Source organism: Arachis duranensis, chromosome 5 (genome assembly GCF_000817695.3).
Source record: "Arachis duranensis cultivar V14167 chromosome 5, aradu.V14167.gnm2.J7QH, whole genome shotgun sequence".
NCBI classification, from domain to species: domain Eukaryota; kingdom Viridiplantae; phylum Streptophyta; class Magnoliopsida; order Fabales; family Fabaceae; genus Arachis; species Arachis duranensis.
The window spans coordinates 99,923,533-99,941,486 of NC_029776.3; the positions used below are offsets into that span (position 1 = coordinate 99,923,533).

Here is a 17,954-nt window from a genome sequence, read left to right on the forward strand (position 1 = left end):
GACTGAGGGGAGACTTTCCCCCCAGAGAACTTTCCAAAATATCATTCAGTCCTAGGGACTAGTGGTGTGACGGCTTACCCGAGGTCCCTCCAATGGTGGTGACTGCAAGAGTCGGGACAAGCCTGGTCAAGCGAATTCTAGTAGACACAGGGGCTGACTCGAGTATTATGTTCTGAAATGTGTTTGATGCCCTGGGGCTGAAAGAAAGCAACCTCAAGGACTACCTCCACGGGGTCGTACCTCCACAGGGTTGTGGGGCTAGGCGATAACTGCATTAAGCCAAATGACGGGTGAAGAATCATCAATGACTTGCTGGCGGTCATTTGTACCAAATTCCTAATAATGAAGTTTGTGACGGATAACGGGTCGGTCGGGACGATTCGGGGAGACCTACAAACGGCCATCGCTTGTGATCACGCTAGTCTATCCTTACAAAGAATTGTCAAGGATGTAGCCAGCATTTTTTCGGCAAATTTGGACACAAGGATTAACGAGCATCCTAAGCCGGAACCTCAAGGCGACTTGGAAAAATTCCAAGTAGGTGGGCAGAGGACAAGTTCACATTTGTGATCTGTAATCTACCTTATGACTAAAAGGACCCTTAGTTGAGTTCGTCCGAGCTAATAGAGACCTCTTCGCTTGGACCCCTGCCGATATACCGGGTATAGACCCAGAGTTTATGTCCCACCACTTGGCAATTAAGCAAAATATGTGTGTCAACGGAAAGAGCAAACGAGGTAGCCAAGCAGACGGCTAGCTTGTTGGAAGTCGATGTTATTAGAGAACTAGACTGCTACACATGGCTGTCAAATGTTGTTCTCATGAAGAAGCCAAATGGAAAATGGAAGATGTGTGTGGATTACTCGAACCTTAACAAGGTCTGCTCAATAGACTCGTTTTTCCTCCCCAATATAGACGCACTGGTGGACGCAGCAATAGGATACAAGTTCCTGACTTTCATGGACGCCTACTCGGGATACAACCAGATCCTAATGTACCGACCTGATGAGGAATAGACAACGTTCATACCACCATGGGGATATATTGTTACAGAGTCATGCCGTTTGCCTTAAAAAATGCGGGGGCGACCTACCAAAAACTACTGAACAAGGTCTTCAAGGATCATAAAGGGAAGTCGGTGGAGGTTTATGTTGATGACATACTTGTCAAGATGCCGGTGCCGGAGTCTCTAGTGGCCAACTTGTAGGTCGTCTTTGACTCCCTCCGAAGACACAATATAAGGCTAAACCCCCTGAAATACACTTTTGGCATGGAAGCGGAGAAGTTTCTAGGGTTTATGATCATCACCCAAAAGGGGGTAGAAGCCAACCTAAACAAATGTGAAGCCGTGCTTTGCATGGCGAGACCCAAGTGTGTAAAGGACATACAAAGGTTAGCAGGAAGGTTGATGACTCTTTCCTGTTTTCTTGGCACCTCAATAGCCTTCGAGTGGGCCTAATTTGAAAAAAGGCTTTTAACCACTTCAAAAGAATATTGTCGGAGCCTCTGGTACTCAGAAAGCCGAAGGAAGGCAAGCCCTTATACCTGTACCTCGCGGTAACGAAAGAGGCCTTAACTGCCACTTTAGTGCGTAAGGAGGGTAAACAACAGCAACCTGTATACTTCATAAGCAAGGTGCTTCAAGGAACGAAACTAAGGTATACAATGCTAGAAAAGGTGGCTTTTCACCCTACTGATTTCTTCCCGGAGGCTAAGGTAATATTTTCAGGCGCATCTGATCACGGTAAGAACTGACTATGTCATCAAGCAGATCCTGCAGAAGCTCGATCTAGCAGAGCGGATGATGACCTGGGCAATAGAGCTATCCCAGTACGATATTAGTACGAGCCTCATCACGCCATTAAAGCCCAAGTAATGGTCGACTTCCTAGCAGAAGTAGTCGGGGGCCCTTTGATAAACCCCAATTTTATGGTTTATCTTGTGTTGAATTTAGTAGATTTTGTCAAATTTTCTCACATTTATTCAATGAAATAGCATGGTTTTGTTAATTTCTCCTAATTGTGCTTTATGGTTGAAAACATGCTTTTTAGGCTTTTAATTAGTTAAATTTAATCCACTTTGATTCCATTCGATGCCTTGATATGTTTGTTAGTGATTTTAGGTTTAAGAGGTAAGGATTGGATCAAAGAAGTGAAGAAAAAGCATGCAAGATGGAGTTTTCATGAAGAAATGAAGATTTGGTGAATTCATGGCAATGCGTACGCGTGACCCACGCGTACGCGTGAGAGAGGTTTTCGTAAGCTGACACGTATGCGTGACCCACGCGTACGCGTGACAAGCATCACGTGACTTCATTAAAGAAAACGTGACTGGCAATTTCTGAGCTGCATCAGGGCCAAATTCACCCATTTCTGAAGCTATTAGAGGCCAAAATCAAGAAGGATGAAGGGGGGAGCAATTAGTGTAGTGTAGAACCATGTCTTAGGATAATTTTCTAGAGAGAAAAGCTCCCTCTTTTCTCTAGAATTAGGATTCTTAGGTTAATTTTCTCTTTAATTTCAAATTTTATTTCTTGTTTTAGTGTAGTTCTCTTTAAATTTTTGTGCTCTAGCAGTTTAATTCTCTTGTTTCCTCTTGTTAGTTCTCTTTTGAGCTACTCTTTGGTTTTGAACGCTTTTGTCACTTTTAATTTTATTTAATGCAATTTGATGTTTTATGTTCTTTCTTGCTTGTTTGAGTTATTATTGTTATCTTCTTGTATTTGGTAGTAGTAGATTTTATTATTCTTGCAATTTAATATGTTTTTTCTTTTATGCACACCAAGTGTTTGATAAAATGCTTGGCTTAGGTTTAGAGTAGATTTTGTGCATCCTTGGCTTGGAAAGAGAAGTTAGGCAATCTTGAGTCCTTGATACCTAATTTAGATTGGTGATCTAGAGTGATTAGTTAATCTTGTTTCCATTAATATTACTTATGGATTGGGATCAACTAGGCTTATTTGACTTTCTCCTGATGTTGGAGATAACGAAATAGGATTAGTTCTTGATAATTATTGTGTCATGATTAATGACTTGGATAGAAAACCTCAATTATCAATCCTTTATATGAATGCCTTTCTTTAGTATTTGTTATCTTTAGTTGTTACTTTACTTTATTGCCATTTAAATTTCTTGTCATTTAATTTCTTGCCCCTTTCAATCATCAACCCACTTGATTTCATAACCAATAATTGAGAACTCAATTGTAATTTCTAGGGAGAGCGACACGGGAGCAATACTCTCGGTTATTTTTATTGGATTGAACTTGTGACAACCAAAATTAAACTTTGATTGAGGGTTGTTTGTCGGCTTGGATCTATACTTCAACAGAATTATTTTGTGAAAAATTCTAAACCGACGGTAACCTTACATCACCCTCCCAAGGTCCCGAACACACGGTGGAAGCTCCACATTGATGGTGCATCCAACCAAGCGTTTAGTGGAGCAGGAATAATATTAGAGAACTCGGAGGGAGTGACCTATGAGCAATCTATCAAGTTCGGGTTCCCGATCTCGAATAACCAACAAGAGTATGAAACCATGATCGGGGGCTTAACAATAGCAAAAGAAGTTGGCATGACAAGACTCAAGATCAATAGTGACTCCCAGGTTGTAACGGCACAAGTGAACGAATGTACTAAGCTCGCATCCTGCTGTTGCAGAAGTACCTAGAAAAGACCAAACAGTTGTGTAGGAGTTTCGACGAGGTGGTTGTGCAACACTTTCCCAGGAAAAGGAATGCTAGAGCGGACCTGCTACCAAAACTGGCCAGCACAAAACTGGAACAGAAAATTGTTCTTTCATTCAAGGCGTGGTGAAAGATTCATCGATAGCTTTATGCTTCACCCAGGACAATCACCGGGATCTCCTCTCCTGGATTGACCTAATCCAATGGTTCCTTGAAAAAGGAAGCCTACCTGAGAAGACGAAAGAACCAAGCTCGTGAGAAGAGAGGCCACCAAGTATATGGTAGTGCAAGGCCAACTATACAGGAGAGGGCTTAATCAGCCTTTGCTGAAATGTTTGCGACCTGGACAGACGGAATACATCTTGAAGGAGGTACACGAGGGATGCTGTGGGCATCACATCGGCAAAAAATCCTTAGCTCATAAGCTTGTTAGAGTTAGATACTATTGGCCCACAATGATGACTGATGCTAGTGAGTATGTGAAAAAATGTACCAAGTGCAAAGACAACGTGAACTTTCACAAGGCACTAGCAGAAGAGGTGAGCTCCATCATGGCCTCCCGACCTTTCTTCTAATGGAAAATTGACATATTAGGACCGTTTCTGATGGCCCTTGGGCAAGTCAAGTACCTAATTGTGGCCATCGACTATTATACGAAGTGGGTGGAGGCAGAGCCACTAGCAAGTATTTCATCGGCAAATTGCTGTAATTTTTTGTGGAGGCAAGTGATCACCAGGTTTGGAATCTCTGAAGCCGCGATATCGGACAATGGGGCGCAGTTCTTCGATAATAAATTTGGAGAGTTCCTAGCAGGTCTTGGTATCAAGCAATGATTCTCCTTTGTAGAACACTTCCAGAGTAACGGGCAGGTGGAGGCGACGAACAAGGTCATCCTAAAAGGGTTGAAGAAGCGCCTGGAGTAGAAGAAAGGTTTGTGGGCAGACGAGCTAGCGTTAGTCCTATGGTCCTATAGAACGACACCACAGTTCGCCGTTGGGAAAATGCCCTTCCGTCTTACCTATGGGGTAGATGTCATTATTTCGGTCGAGATGGGAAAACCCAGTCTGAGTCTCCTTTTAGAGGGAGCTGACGAGGCGATCGAAAAGGACTTAGTAAACGAAACAAGGGCAATGGCCCACTTGTGGGAAGCGGCACTGAAGCAGACAATACCGCTGCGTTACAATCACAAAGTGGGTTTTAACAGATTTGAATAAGGAGACCTAGTCTTACGGCACAACGGCATCGGGCCACCGGCGCTAATGGAAGAAAACTTATCTCCCAATTAGGAAAGCCCCTATAGGGTGAAAGTAGTACAAGGGAAAGGTGCATACAAACTAGAGCGGCTAGATGGGAAGGAGCTCCCAAGAACTTGGAATGCAATGAACCCAAGGACATTCTACTTGTAAGGGGTAATGCTTTTCACGCCTCAACAATCTCCTGAGCATGATTTGGTTATACCTATACCTTGTTATTTTTCGTCCTTATTTTTTCATCCTCATTTTCTTACTTTTGATTTGCCTATGGCTTGTTTTATCTTTACTTTTATCACACAATCTTGTACTATTGTAGCTTATAAAAAGAAGGGATACTCTTTTCCATTTCCGTCAGTACAAAACAGCGACATGGGGTTTAACGAGGCCCATTTCTTAAAATTCATTTTTTCTTTTGAGGAAATTATTTCTAATTTATGACTATGGCTTCCCAAGGACTGTTCCAAGGGACTGATCAACCCGGGAGGCCCCTATGCGAGAAAAACATATATCAAAATACGAGTAAACGGCCAAATTAGCATGAACATCACACAACTAAACTGCCAAACTAGTTTAAAACATGAAAAATGAGTACAAGTTCAAAGTTTACAAATCACAAGTTCAAAGGTCTACTAAAAGGGAAATAAGTCAGCCCAACAACACAAAAGCAACTACAAAGTTCAATTATAGCAAAGAGAAATAGTTGACTACGGGAGCAGAGGCAGCTAATTCCTCAGTATATCCACAATCTTGCCATCTTGGATAATTTTGAAAGCTCCAATAGCATAAGTGTCGAAACTGGGAGCAAGCAGAAGCACTTGGGCTTTCATCGCCTCCTTGGTAGCGGACATGGAATCTCGGGCATCTTTATGATCTCGTTGTTCTTCTTCCGCATATTGGTGGCCTCAAGATGAGCAGAATCCATTGACTTCAGGGCTTTGAATAGTTCTTTCTTAATCTCTTTCACCCAATTTTCTGCCGGCTTTGAACAGCCTTGATATCTCGGTTAGACAGGCGCTGGATCTCCTCCTCGGCCTCCTTCAGCTGCTTCTCGGCACCTGCTATCTTGGTCCCCATAGTTTTTCCCTCAGCCTTCAACTTAGAAATTTCATGCTGAGTTATCCTATACTTCCCCTCCAGCATCTGGCATTAGGCCAAAACCAGCTCCACCTTCCTCATGATGGCAGCATATTGGAAAAGGCTCCAATATGTCCACTTGGCCTGCATCGCCAGGTTTTCATCAAACTTTCGGTACCCGGCAGTAGTTGGGAGTCAATAAAGGTGCCTACGTCAAAGTGATTTTCCATCACAGAGAGAAGTTGACCTGGATTGGACCCAACCTTCTTTTTCTTTGGATTGGGAATCACGAGTATATCATCTTCCTCCACCCGAGCACCCAAAGAGTGCTCAACCGCAGCACCCTTTCTCTGGTCAACATCACCGGTAACACTATGTCCAAGTTGGGGATCAGGTTGAGGCTGAGGTTGGACTTCCGGCCCCTCAGGCTGGGGGATCTCTGCCTAAGGGTCAGGAGAGTCAGAGGCGTCGTCGTCTCCGTTAGGGAAGAAACGGGTCATCGGGCGACTAAGAGTTGTGTTCCTAGTTGCCATCTCAATTGCAAGGAAAAATTCAATTAAGTCACTAAGTCGTCAATAAAATAGAAGCAAGCAAAAATGGGAAAGCGATAGTAGAATCAAACATCCTAGGCTTACCAACACAATCTCGGGCGTCGTCCCAGTTACTCATCAAAAGATGAAGATTAAGGGGGTTAGAGCCAAACACGACCAGCAGAACGTCGACTTTCTGCTGGTTCTCCCGACCTATGCCCTCATAGATCACTTTGATCAAATAATTGGAGCCAGCACCAAAACACCAGTAATTCGGGATATGCCTTTCTACCTCAAGGGTAAGCCAAAAGGGATGACAACCTCGAGCTGGTCTCACCTTGAAAAAAGTCTCTTTGAAACCGTGGAAAGAGTCCTTGAAGAAGCCAAAGATCCTTTCGATTTTGCACAGCTCGGAAAGAAAGATACCCCCTTTTGTGTTTACCCTCCCGGGAGGAATTTTTAAGTAGAAAGAAGGAAAAAAAAATCTTTACAGTAACTAAGAGCTCTAAATACTTACAGACCATCTCGAAGCACTGGATAGCAACCCAGCTGTTCAGATGAAATTGAGAAGGAACAACATCACACTGATTTAAGAGGGCTAGGATAAAAGGAGAAAAGGGAAATCGAACGCCCAAAACAGTAAACATGGGCTTGTACACGCACATCCAGTCAGGAATGCGGGAGGCATCGAAATTAAGTTGACAGATGCGTTCTTGGGGACCTGGAACCAAAAGCTCGTAGTTCCCTTCCTTGGGACCGTCTCACATATTGCCCCTGTCTCGCAAAGCTCTTATAGTTTCTCGGTGGTCACCCTAGAGGAAGTGCTTGTCACATCGGATGTACGCCAGACGTAACGGTTCACAGGCGTAGGAGGAGGGGGAGCCATTTTGTGAGGTCATCGACATACCTATAGTGGGGGAACCACTTAAGTTAATTGCAAGGTTGAAGGCATATCCTAATGCAAAACTAAGTTATCCTACACTAAACCACCCTAGCATAATCTACAAAAAGGACATGTATGGCACCCCTCTAAGAACTACCTCACAAATGCCAGATTAAGAAACAATAGTAATAAAAAAAAAGCAGAGCAACAAATGGCAGAGAATAAACAAAATAGAACAAAAGATGATCACTTACTAGTATCTGCGATATAGGAGGGCACTGGAAGCAGGCAATGGCGAGCAAGCACAGAGGAGGAATAGAGTGAGTGGCGGTTGCAATTATGGAAAAGGAAGGGAAGAACAGAAATGGTAATGAAAAGCAAAAGTGGTAACTGTAACCATAGAAGAAGAAGCGTGAAAGGTCAAGGGCAAATTGACCTTTTCGTGTGCTTTCAAATCGCACTTAAAGTGCATTTAATGCCCCTAGCGCAATAATCGAAGCGACGCCTTCAAGAAGGGGTTGGGGCAACCCCACGCGCAAGGAAAGAACTACAAGCATGAGCCCTCGCCGACGAAGATGTGGTGGGAAAAGACCACCTCTCACAAGAATACAGTAAGCGAATTCGCCAATCGTGAGCCTCACGTCTTGATGCATTGAGGGCACTGTTCTGGCTGAACTTAACAAGAGCTGGAGGTCCATCAAGAGAACCCGCGCCCCGTCCGTACGACGAGACGCTCATCACGTGCCCTGATCTCCTCTAAGGAGATCTTGACAGCTAGTGGAAGCTTTTGAAGGCTGGGCCCTAGCAAAAGAAGGGCTCACCCAAACGAATAGGGATAAAGGAGAGGGATCGACCCCTCTCTTCATGTACGTCATCATTTCCCTAACTTAGCCGACTCATCGTACGAACACTAATTTAAGCAATAAAGTGTCCTTGCAGGTGACTCCACCCGCAACCAACCGACGACCTGCTGCCGCCGCTCCTCCCTTGAGAATGCATGTTCAGGTCCTGATCTTTACCTCAACATCTCATCACCAACTGACACAACGAACTAACGAACAACTTTGTCCAGAAGTAGCTCTTCTTAACTGTTCGGTTTCTTCTATGTTGATATATTTTTTAGCTCGCTCCTGAACCTCATACAGGGAGGTTGGGTGTTTCTTTTTTATGGATTGTGAGAAGGGACCTTCCTTGAGGCCGTTAACTAGCCCCATAGTTGTTGCTTTCGTAGGTAGATTTTGGATATCCAAGCATGCCTTGTTGAGTCATTCCATGTAGGTTCTCAAAGATTCTCCGACCTCTTGTTTGAATCCTAAGATACTCGGTGCATGCTTGGTTTATCCTTTTGTATTGAGAATCTTGTGAGGAAGTTTCTAGCCGAGTCATTAAAGCAGGTGACCGACCTTGGAGGTAAGCTACAAACCATTTCATGGCTGCCTTAGTGAGGGTAGTTGAAAAAGCTTTGCCCCGAGTTGCATCAGAGACATCAACCAAATACATTCAATTTTTAAAGTTGCTTAAATGGTGTCTTCGGCCGTCCATCGTAGAGGTTCATGTATGGACTTTTGAAGTTCCTTGGGACTTAGCTCTCATGATTTCTTCTATAGAAAGGTCTTCACTTTTCGAAGGTGTAGAATCTCGATCAACTCGGGATCTTCTTCCCTTGAGGTCTGCTTCCAGTCTTTCCAACTTTTCTTCCAACTCTCTACGATATCGAACTTCCCTTCGTAGGACGTGTTCAAATTCACGATGTCATTCCAACTCGATCTCAAGTTGTTCGAGTCGGTCTTGATGTTCATGTACCAATCCCATGAATTCTATAAGGTTTTGATCCCCTATCTCTCCGGCCTAGTGGACTTTCGAGTTTGGTGGATTCCTCTCTTCATTGAGACCTTTCATTCTCTCATGGTGGAGGGTATGACGATTGCTCGGTCGTCATGGTGTTGGTTGGGTTCTGATTCTGATGCGGTATGTCCGTCTTCTGGATGGTCGTCCGCCATAATAGAGTGTAGACTTTCAGGTCTCTGACAATGGTGCAAATGTTCCAATAGTTACCTGAAACGAATGAATTTTAGCCTGAATATGAGATCCAAATTCCTTTTGGAGTGAGATGTTCCTTTGTCTTCTTAGCAAGGAGTTGCTATCCAAGCTCCTTAGAGAAGTTGTGGAGAGTATTTGCAAAGGACTCCAATACTTAAGTTAACAAAGGTTTAGACAGTTTTTTAGTAAATTGGAGTTAAAAAAATACCCGAGAGTGTTAAGGTATTTATAGTTGTAGATGGTAGTTTAATAACTACTTTATAAAGTAACTCCACCTTTAATGGTGGGTAATTTATTTCCTTTTATCAAGGAAATTGTTGAGATATTCATTTTAGATCAATAGAAGATATTATAAAAGTTTGTTACTTATTTAAATGAGTACGCTGAAACCCATGTTGTCGGGTCTGATCTCTCTAGGATTAGATTAATCGTAACATAAGTTCAAATATTAGTATTGCAATGTAAATTGAACTTTAGCCATTTTAAGTCTTACTCTTATAATGAGCCAAGATATGAACAAGATCAAATATCTTTATTTAAATACATTTGGTCTTTGCCTGAATCTCCACTATAATAGAATAAAATATAAAGAAAATTATTTGATTCCGTAAAAGATTAAATCTATGAATGAAAACAAAAAATCAGCAGTCATTCTGAAATAGAAATGCCCGCAAAGTAAGAAATCCAATGAATGACTGGACCATGTCATTATAATTGGAATATATCATCAGCATAATCTGTAATTTTAACTTGCTACGCTCATTTATGTAATATTATATATATCGACAAAAATAAAATGACATCTAAACTACTCGAGTATGACCCCCAAAAGAATATAAAAAGGATTCGCCCTAGTAAACAAGTTTCTCCAATAGCTGAATTAACTAACTACTATCATTTACAGCATTATGTAAGAAAGTATCTTCCGAAGAATCTGATTCAGGCAATCCGAGTGCTCATTGAAGAACTAAAAATGGCCACTTTCATACTCTAGTAGCTTCCATTAAGCCAGATACTTGAAAGTATTCGGGTTTTCTTTGTCTCTTTCCAGATAGTCACGAGTTATGAGATCTTCAATCCGCTTCTTAATTGCTTTGATGTCAGGCTACAAATACAAACCCAACAAAACAAAGATACAGAAAATCATTCAGCTAACCCCAATAATGACCTCATTCACATTGACAGTAATGAAATTAATTGCAAGGGTTGTTTACCTTGAACATGCGGCCCAGTTGTTCAACGCACTCCAAAACCAGTTGTTGATGGCCTAAAACTTTCCTGCTCTTCATGATGCGCACAATTGCAGCATCTATGGCATATCGTCGGTCCTTGTCAACATCTTCAATCACCTTCTTCCTTTCATCAACCGGTGGTAGTGGGATCTATAACCAATGAGTTACATATATTACCTTAACAAGTTAAATATAAGAACAAACTTTCTTAACAACCGTTCCAAATCAAAAGAATTAATGAACTAAAAAATACCTTGATCCTTCTCATTTTGTCAGTGAATTTGTAGTTGAACTCAAAACTATCATTTGGCGATATAGTTCTGGTGTTAGGCTCCTTGCTAAGAATCTTATATTTTGCACATGACAGGGAATGGAGTAATCTAACAACATCTTCATGGGTTAAGTTCAGCTGCATCATAATCTCTGAATAGCTCAACTTATCAGCACTGTTGAATAGCAGCAAGGCAGCAGCCTGTATTCAGACCAGAACCATGAATTCATAGATACCATAATGCCACAATTTTCAACAGAATAAAAGAGGAAGGATCACGAGGAGGACATTACCTGATAGGTTGACACAACTAGTTCAATAGTCTTTGGTTCAAACTTGCCAATGATGTGGCAAGTTCCAAGTGAGTAAATCCATGTAAGTTTTCTGTGTTTTGTCTTTGTTTCATAAAATTCTTTAAAAACTTCCACACACTTGACCTAAAAAAAATCATATATTTAATAAATAAAGACCTATCTTATCTTATTCATAATAAAAAGAACACAATTTGAAAGTTGAATAGCTAACGCGTTCTTACCATCTCCACCGGGAGGTTGAGATCAAAAGACTTGTAACTTGGCCAGAATCCTGTGGTAAGAACAGTAACAGTCAGATCAATTCCAGGATTAACATGTGTGTTGTCCCGAAGATATTCCTCAAATTTCATCTGGTTATCACGCGCCAAAGTCAAGTCCATAACCTGAAAGATATGTTTTCAGGTAAAGCCTTAAATCATCTAGTTAAAGAAGAAAGCAACTTAGGTAGCCTGACAAGTGACAACAAAGGTCAACTGACCATTCCCTCCATCTTAGATGTGAACTGGCCACCACACTGCTGCTTTAGCTTTGTCAAAATACACTTTTCATGATCTTCATTGGCACTCCTATCAAAAAGTAATCTGCGGGCTAGTTTTTTCCTGCAAAATAAGGATTTCACAATTCACAACAAAATACAGAGCATAAGTAAGAAAAATATAAATGAAAAATATTAAAGAAAAGTTTTACCTGTAAAATTCTGCATAGAGATCCTTATCACTGATATATGCAAGCAGCTTGACTACCTGCAGAAATAAAACAATGTTAGCAACATAAATCATGGTGATGGAAAATACAATGATAAAAAACTAAAATAGTACCTTCTCAAGAGTTTCTTCAATTGCTTCATCGCTCAGCTTCTCACTTCCACCCTTTTTAAGGATATTGTCGCAGAATGTAGCTAATAGTTCTGCACTGGAACTACCAGCAACATTTTTATTACAGAAAACCTCAAATGCCTCCTTTAAAGCCTATAAGAATAATAAAAATCAATTTTTTTATTTAGTAATTGTATGTCATTACTCATTATTATATCTTAGCATATATTAGACAGAAACTACAGCATAACCAATTGACTCAACAGACCTTGTGGAACAGTGTGTGATTTATAAAGCAGTCATTAACATATGTCATGTACTTGTCATGGAGCTCTATGAATTTTCTGACAAGGACCTGCAATATCACATGATTAAATATTCAGAACTTTCATCTGTTATTACAATGAAAAATCAGGAAAAAATAGAAGAAAGAGGACCTACTTGTTCCTGAAGACCAGGCCCACTTGTGGTCTGGAGAAAAACAAAAATGTCAGAAGCTAGAAACAAATTACTACTGAACACATTAAGATGCTGGTATGTATGTATACATAATACAATATGGAAATTACATGACAAATATAATCACACTGTAAAGAGTCCAACAAACTGAAATTGCAAGCCAGGTGAAAAGCATGATAAAATATGCCAAAGATATCAAATGATAACAGCATGAAGACAGAGGATAAGAGTGCCTCTATACAAAAGCAAAAACAGAAAGGAAAAAAACATGATTCATCTGAAAACCATAGCTTTCCAATCTCTCTACGTGTTCCAGACGGAAAGTTTAGACCATCAACTTTACACCAGATAGATGCCAGACATGTAATTCTATCCCATAAACCTGGTATGGAACAAACAGTTTTGAAACCTCCAGCAAAACTATTTGAGCAGCTCAGCTGAAACTTTGCACAAAGCAGATGAGTGCAAACTATACATGTTGTACTTAACCTATAACCCCATCACTATAAGTAAACTTTAATGCATTTGCAAAGGTGCTATCCTGAAACTACCCCTGGCATAAATACAGAATCAAAGAACAAACAACATATACCCATTGAACCATTAAGGACCGAGTTGAAAGTGATAAGAAGTAAGAAATAAAATGTGAATGCAATCGAATGATTCCAACATATATTATACCTGACTGCTAGAAGCTTCTTCAGCCTGCTGGACCAATGCTGTACCCTCGGCTGTAATATGCTGCAATCAGACAATCATCAATAGTATAACATTGCTAAAAGACGACAAAAGAGGGCTCAATTTAATCACAACACAATTCACAAACCAAGGAACCAACCTGCTTGAATACATTCGCAACAGGATCCAAGCCTTTAGGTATTTTTTGGTAAAGTCTATACATCCGAGAGAGATCTTCCACCTAGACATAAAAACAAATCAAGAAAAGTGTTAATAAATACATGCATGGGTAACTTGATTTGGCACTGTCTTGGTGAGATTATTAAATCATTTATTCTATAATTTGGATTTTCAATTTTGTTTGGCCATTGTTAATGTAACATAAATTTGAATTACAATTATGGAGACATTTTCAAAAAACTGCAAGGTTCCACTCATTAAATCTCTTTTTTCCAGATAGCAACAACAAGAATGCAATTAAAAAATATAGCCTGCTGATTTCAAGAACACTTTGCAAACCACACACGGTGGTGTAGTATTTAAGGAACGGGGTAGAGGTTGAACGGGTTTCAAGTTGTGAAAAAATTGAACCAGGCACATGGACTATATTTAGATCATCAAAGAAAAACAAATTTAAAGTAATACAACAAAGTCAAGTACCTTATCATCTCTAAGCAAGGCCCGGACACCAGAGTGCTCCTTCTCAAGTAATTGATTAGCATGGGTCACCAACAGCTCATGTTGCACTTTCTATAATAAAGAAAGGTAAGAATTGCTTAAATACTAAACACACTCTTAATAGGCCCCCCCCCCCCCCAACAAAAAAAAAACAAAAAAACAAAAAAAAAGGAAAAAAAGATGTCCACTTATTAATAAGGTGTATATCTGCCATTAAGACAATAATATTTATCACTGTCCACCACAATTGACCAATGGCAACTATAAATGTATATTCCAAAGAATTTGGCAGGGATTTAAGCATTTCTAATCATCCAATAATTTTAAGAAAATAAAAATATTAAAGATTTATCCCAACCTCTACCAATTTCTGCTCAGTGCTGGAGTGCAAGTAATGAGTCACTCTTTCTCTCTCCCTTCTCAAGCAGTCCTCAGCCTATAAAATGACAAGAGAAATTAGCTCTATCAATTGATATAACACAGCAATTTCAACCATCGAGTGATGCAGACATACTTGCCTTTAGCATATAATCTGGACAAGAGTCAACCTCAATCCAGTTTGTAGCCTTACTTTTGTAGTAATCAGCAGTATCCTCAAGCATCTGAACTTCGAAATCCTGCTCATATTGATCCATTTCACCCATACCAATCTCAACAAATATATCAAGAACATTTTTCAGCAATGATCTATCAATCTGTTCGCCCTCACGCTCTTTGTCAATCTGCAACAGAAGCCATGGTTACTCTAGCAGCCATCACTGAAAAGAAAATATATCATCACAACGTGCAATGACAAACTTACAAGAGTGATCACAGCTTTCCTTGCATTAGCTCGTACCTCCATATAAACCTGTAATAAACACAACCGGATTTATACAGAATAAATTCAGCTATATATAAGATATTATTAGAGTAATGTTCGAAAAGAAGGTCATCAACAAGATTACAAGAAAGTTAGACAAGAATGACAACTGACCAGATCACGGAAGCAGGTAAGGCCAACAGCATTGAGTGGTGGCAGGGAGCGTCGAGCAATGAAATACCGATCAAGATAATGAAAGAAGCGTGAAAGCCACCTCACCATGACCTTGTGATTTATCCACCTTTGGACAAGCTCCCTCAGCATAAATTCATCATGCTTCTCCCTTAGAGATGGCAAAACCTAAAAACCAAACATGTTAACTTCCATACTCGGTATGTTATACACTATAAAGGCATATAAAGAAGAGGCTGCAGGAATAAAGTGGAGAAACATCAACAGTGGACTACCGTAGACTCTATGTAGTCATCAAAAGCCTCCTTGTATTTATCATAAAGCTGTTGTGAAAAATCGTTCGGTGGCTTCTGAGTACACATATTATAAATAGTCCTGCAAAGGTTTAGGTAAAGAAAAACATGTCAACATCCAAAACTAAGCATTCATAGGTGATAATACAATAAACTACAAGACCAATGTCAGCAACAATAACAACTCAACCCAAGAAGCCAAGAAGAAAAAAGAAAAGGTGTGAAATAGAGTACGTGTAAAGCATCATGTATTCCTCTGAGCTGAAAGGAGGTTCTGGCAATCCTTCAAGAATTTTCTTCAACTTAGTAATCCCCTTCTGCATATAGTCCCAACCTTGTTCCAAATCAATAGTCTTCCGCTCCATGGTGGCTGCAGAAACAACACCATAATCAAAATAGAAACCACCAGAATAAAAGCTACTGCACGAGATGCCACATCAGCACATTCATGTAAACCGAATGCGGATTACAAGGATAACCATATAAAGCTAAACAAACCCTTGATCGCATGAATTTAATTAACCAATGCACAAAGCTACAAACCAACACTAAACCCTAGCATAGAGGAATCAAACAGGGTTTCGGAACACTGCTCGACATAATACAAGAGTTTCAAATCATCATACGCAGATAGCATATAAATAAACCCCATATATAAAAACAGAGAGAGAGAGAGTGATGATCGAATTGAAAACAAGCAAGAAAAAGCAAGAAAAGGATAAGCCATGAAACTTTCATGGAGAAATCGAAGATAAGAATACAAACCCTAACCCGATGGAGCAGCAAGAACACGATCTGGTGGAGTGTTCTTTTCTTTCTTGTGTTTTAAGAGCAAAAAGATTTCAGCAAGAACAAGCTGATGAAGTGATGAATGACGGACGAGTGAAAAGAATTATTATAATCCTTATTACTTATATAGTGTTTTTTCTTTTCAAAAAATATATTGATGTGAGTAAATATTGTTATTACTTATTAAAGAAGATTCAATAAAAATATTTATCAGGATTCCTATTTGTTATTACTTAGTAGTAGGTGGTAAGTGGTAACAAACCGCAACAAGGAGGGCGGTGCCACGAAAGATCAGAGTGCGGTAAAGTAGAAGGTGAAAGAAGCCGTGGCTCCCAAGTCCCGAGCGCCCGGTAAGTGGTAACTATTCCATTTTTTTTAAGGGGTCCGTTTGTATTTGTTTTTTATAAGGGTGTATATGGACCGGGTCACACCGGATTTAGTTTAACTCAGATCTGACCTGAAATATAGATCGGGTCTAATTTTTAGATGTTAATTCGATTCTATATTTGATGAAATTTACGTATCTTTGGGTCGGATAAAAATTGGATAAAAATCGAATAAAAACCGGATTTTTAGCATGTAACAATCATATAATCTCCAACCATTATTTCACAACTCACATAATAAAATTCACTTAAAAAAATATAACAAGAACCAATCATTCTTTAAAATTAAAGCATAATCATTATCAATACTAATATTGTCTAATAACACCAAATATTTAAATCAATACAAATAACACAATATTATGCATTAGTCTAAAGTCTTATGCATTTTAAACATAAAACATTAACTTATAATTTTATAATGACTAATAACACAAAATAGTAAAGTTTACAATATTTAGATTCCACATAAAAATAGCTATAAGCCATCACTAATAACACAAAATATTAATTGTGTCTGATGACTGGGCCATCGGGCCAAGTTCGGGTGACCCAAGCTATGGTCGGGACCCGACCCGAAACAATGACCGGGTGAGATCCTTACCCGACCTTAGACCCGATGAAATCACACTAAATTAGCCTATAAAGTATTCGGGACCGGGCCGAATCTTCGAACCGAGTCAGACCATGTACACCCCTAATTTTTTAAAAAAAAACTAAGTTAGTTTGGATTGGCTTTCTAAAAAATATTTATTTTTTTATCTTTTTAAAAATTTATTTTTTAACAGACAAAAAACTTGTTTGAGCGTCATTCAATCGATAAAAAAATATATTTTTTCAATAAAAAGGATCTTTTCTTATTTTTTATTGTATTTGGCAAACTCCTCATAGTAAAAAATAAGTACTAAAAAAATTAATAAAACATCTTTTTTGAAAAGTTACAATTTACATCTTTTTTTAAAAAAAAATCTTTTTCATATAATAAATGAACAAAAAAATACTTTTATCTTATTTTACCTAAACCTAATTGATAATAAAAATATATTTTTACATGAGATATCCAAATATAAAATCACTTTTATTTTTTAAAAAATCTTTTAAAAAATATCATTTAAAAAAAGATCTTTTTCAAAAATGACGCCCAAACAAACCTAAAAATTATTTCACATTTAGATAAACTTTTAAAAAAAATTTAAGTATTAAAAATGTCTTTTGCTTTTATTTTTTTTTAAAACAAGATATTGCTAGCTTTTAGAAAAAATAAATAATTAATTTTTAATAAAATTATTTTTTTTAAGACGTATTCAATAGATTTTAAATTGAATAAAAGTACTTTATTAAAAAAAATACTTTTTTCACTAGAAAACCTAATCCAAACTAGCATTTAGGGCAATTTACATAAATAAATTGTTACACCTTTAAAATTATGTAATTACATTGTTTTCAAAATGAAAACGCAAATACATTGTTTCATATATCTATAGAAACCGCTACTACCAGTCGCGGTTTACATAAACACATAATCTGCTACTGCCAATAGCGGATTACGTTCAAATGTGGCAACACAGAAACCGCTAG

The 17,954-nt window shown here is 39.0% G+C and overlaps 2 protein-coding genes across 3 annotated transcripts; one reads left to right on the forward strand and one right to left on the reverse strand.

Annotated features, from left to right (window-relative positions):
• Window positions 1-1,033: 1,033 nt before the first annotated feature.
• LOC107490954 (uncharacterized) lies at window positions 1,034-4,520 on the forward strand. Its single transcript, XM_016111750.1, has 4 exons — window positions 1,034-1,203; window positions 1,518-1,716; window positions 4,038-4,226; window positions 4,314-4,520. The coding sequence occupies exons 1-4, from the start codon at window positions 1,034-1,036 to the stop codon at window positions 4,518-4,520; spliced, it is 765 nt and encodes a 254-aa protein (XP_015967236.1).
• Window positions 4,521-10,046: 5,526 nt separating this feature from the next.
• On the reverse strand, window positions 10,047-16,121 carry LOC107491369 (cullin-1). 2 transcript variants are annotated; one of them, XM_016112218.3, is made up of 20 exons: window positions 15,973-16,121; window positions 15,436-15,571; window positions 15,184-15,283; window positions 14,891-15,076; window positions 14,717-14,764; window positions 14,433-14,636; window positions 14,273-14,350; window positions 13,897-13,986; window positions 13,397-13,477; window positions 13,240-13,299; window positions 12,541-12,570; window positions 12,368-12,454; window positions 12,103-12,252; window positions 11,972-12,027; window positions 11,763-11,883; window positions 11,506-11,667; window positions 11,264-11,407; window positions 10,953-11,171; window positions 10,682-10,849; window positions 10,047-10,572 (listed from the first exon to the last, which is right to left on the reverse strand). In XM_016112218.3, the coding sequence occupies exons 2-20, from the start codon at window positions 15,564-15,566 to the stop codon at window positions 10,471-10,473; spliced, it is 2,217 nt and encodes a 738-aa protein (XP_015967704.1). In that variant the 5' UTR covers window positions 15,567-15,571; window positions 15,973-16,121; the 3' UTR covers window positions 10,047-10,470. The 2 variants fall into 2 exon arrangements, with proteins under 2 accessions (XP_015967704.1, XP_015967703.1); XM_016112217.3 differs by having other exon boundaries at window positions 15,967-16,121.
• Between the last annotated feature and the right edge of the window lie 1,833 nt (window positions 16,122-17,954).

Excerpts from the sequence above, each read along its gene's own strand:
- LOC107490954 (XM_016111750.1), top strand. The coding sequence starts at position 1,034 with ATGGGGATATATTGTTACAGAGTCATGCCGTTTGCCTTAAAAAATGCG. Across the intron at positions 1,204-1,517 it reads GAGTCTCTAGTGGCCAACTT|AAAGCCGAAGGAAGGCAAGC; the intron begins GTAGGTCGTCTT and ends TCTGGTACTCAG. Across the intron at positions 1,717-4,037 it reads ATTTCTTCCCGGAGGCTAAG|ACGGAATACATCTTGAAGGA; the intron begins GTAATATTTTCA and ends CGACCTGGACAG.
- LOC107491369 (XM_016112218.3), bottom strand. The coding sequence starts at position 15,566 with ATGGAGCGGAAGACTATTGATTTGGAACAAGGTTGGGACTATATGCAG. Across the intron at positions 15,077-15,183 it reads ATGACTACATAGAGTCTACG|GTTTTGCCATCTCTAAGGGA; the intron begins GTAGTCCACTGT and ends TTTGGTTTTTAG. Across the intron at positions 13,987-14,272 it reads CTGAGCAGAAATTGGTAGAG|AAAGTGCAACATGAGCTGTT; the intron begins GTTGGGATAAAT and ends TCTTTATTATAG.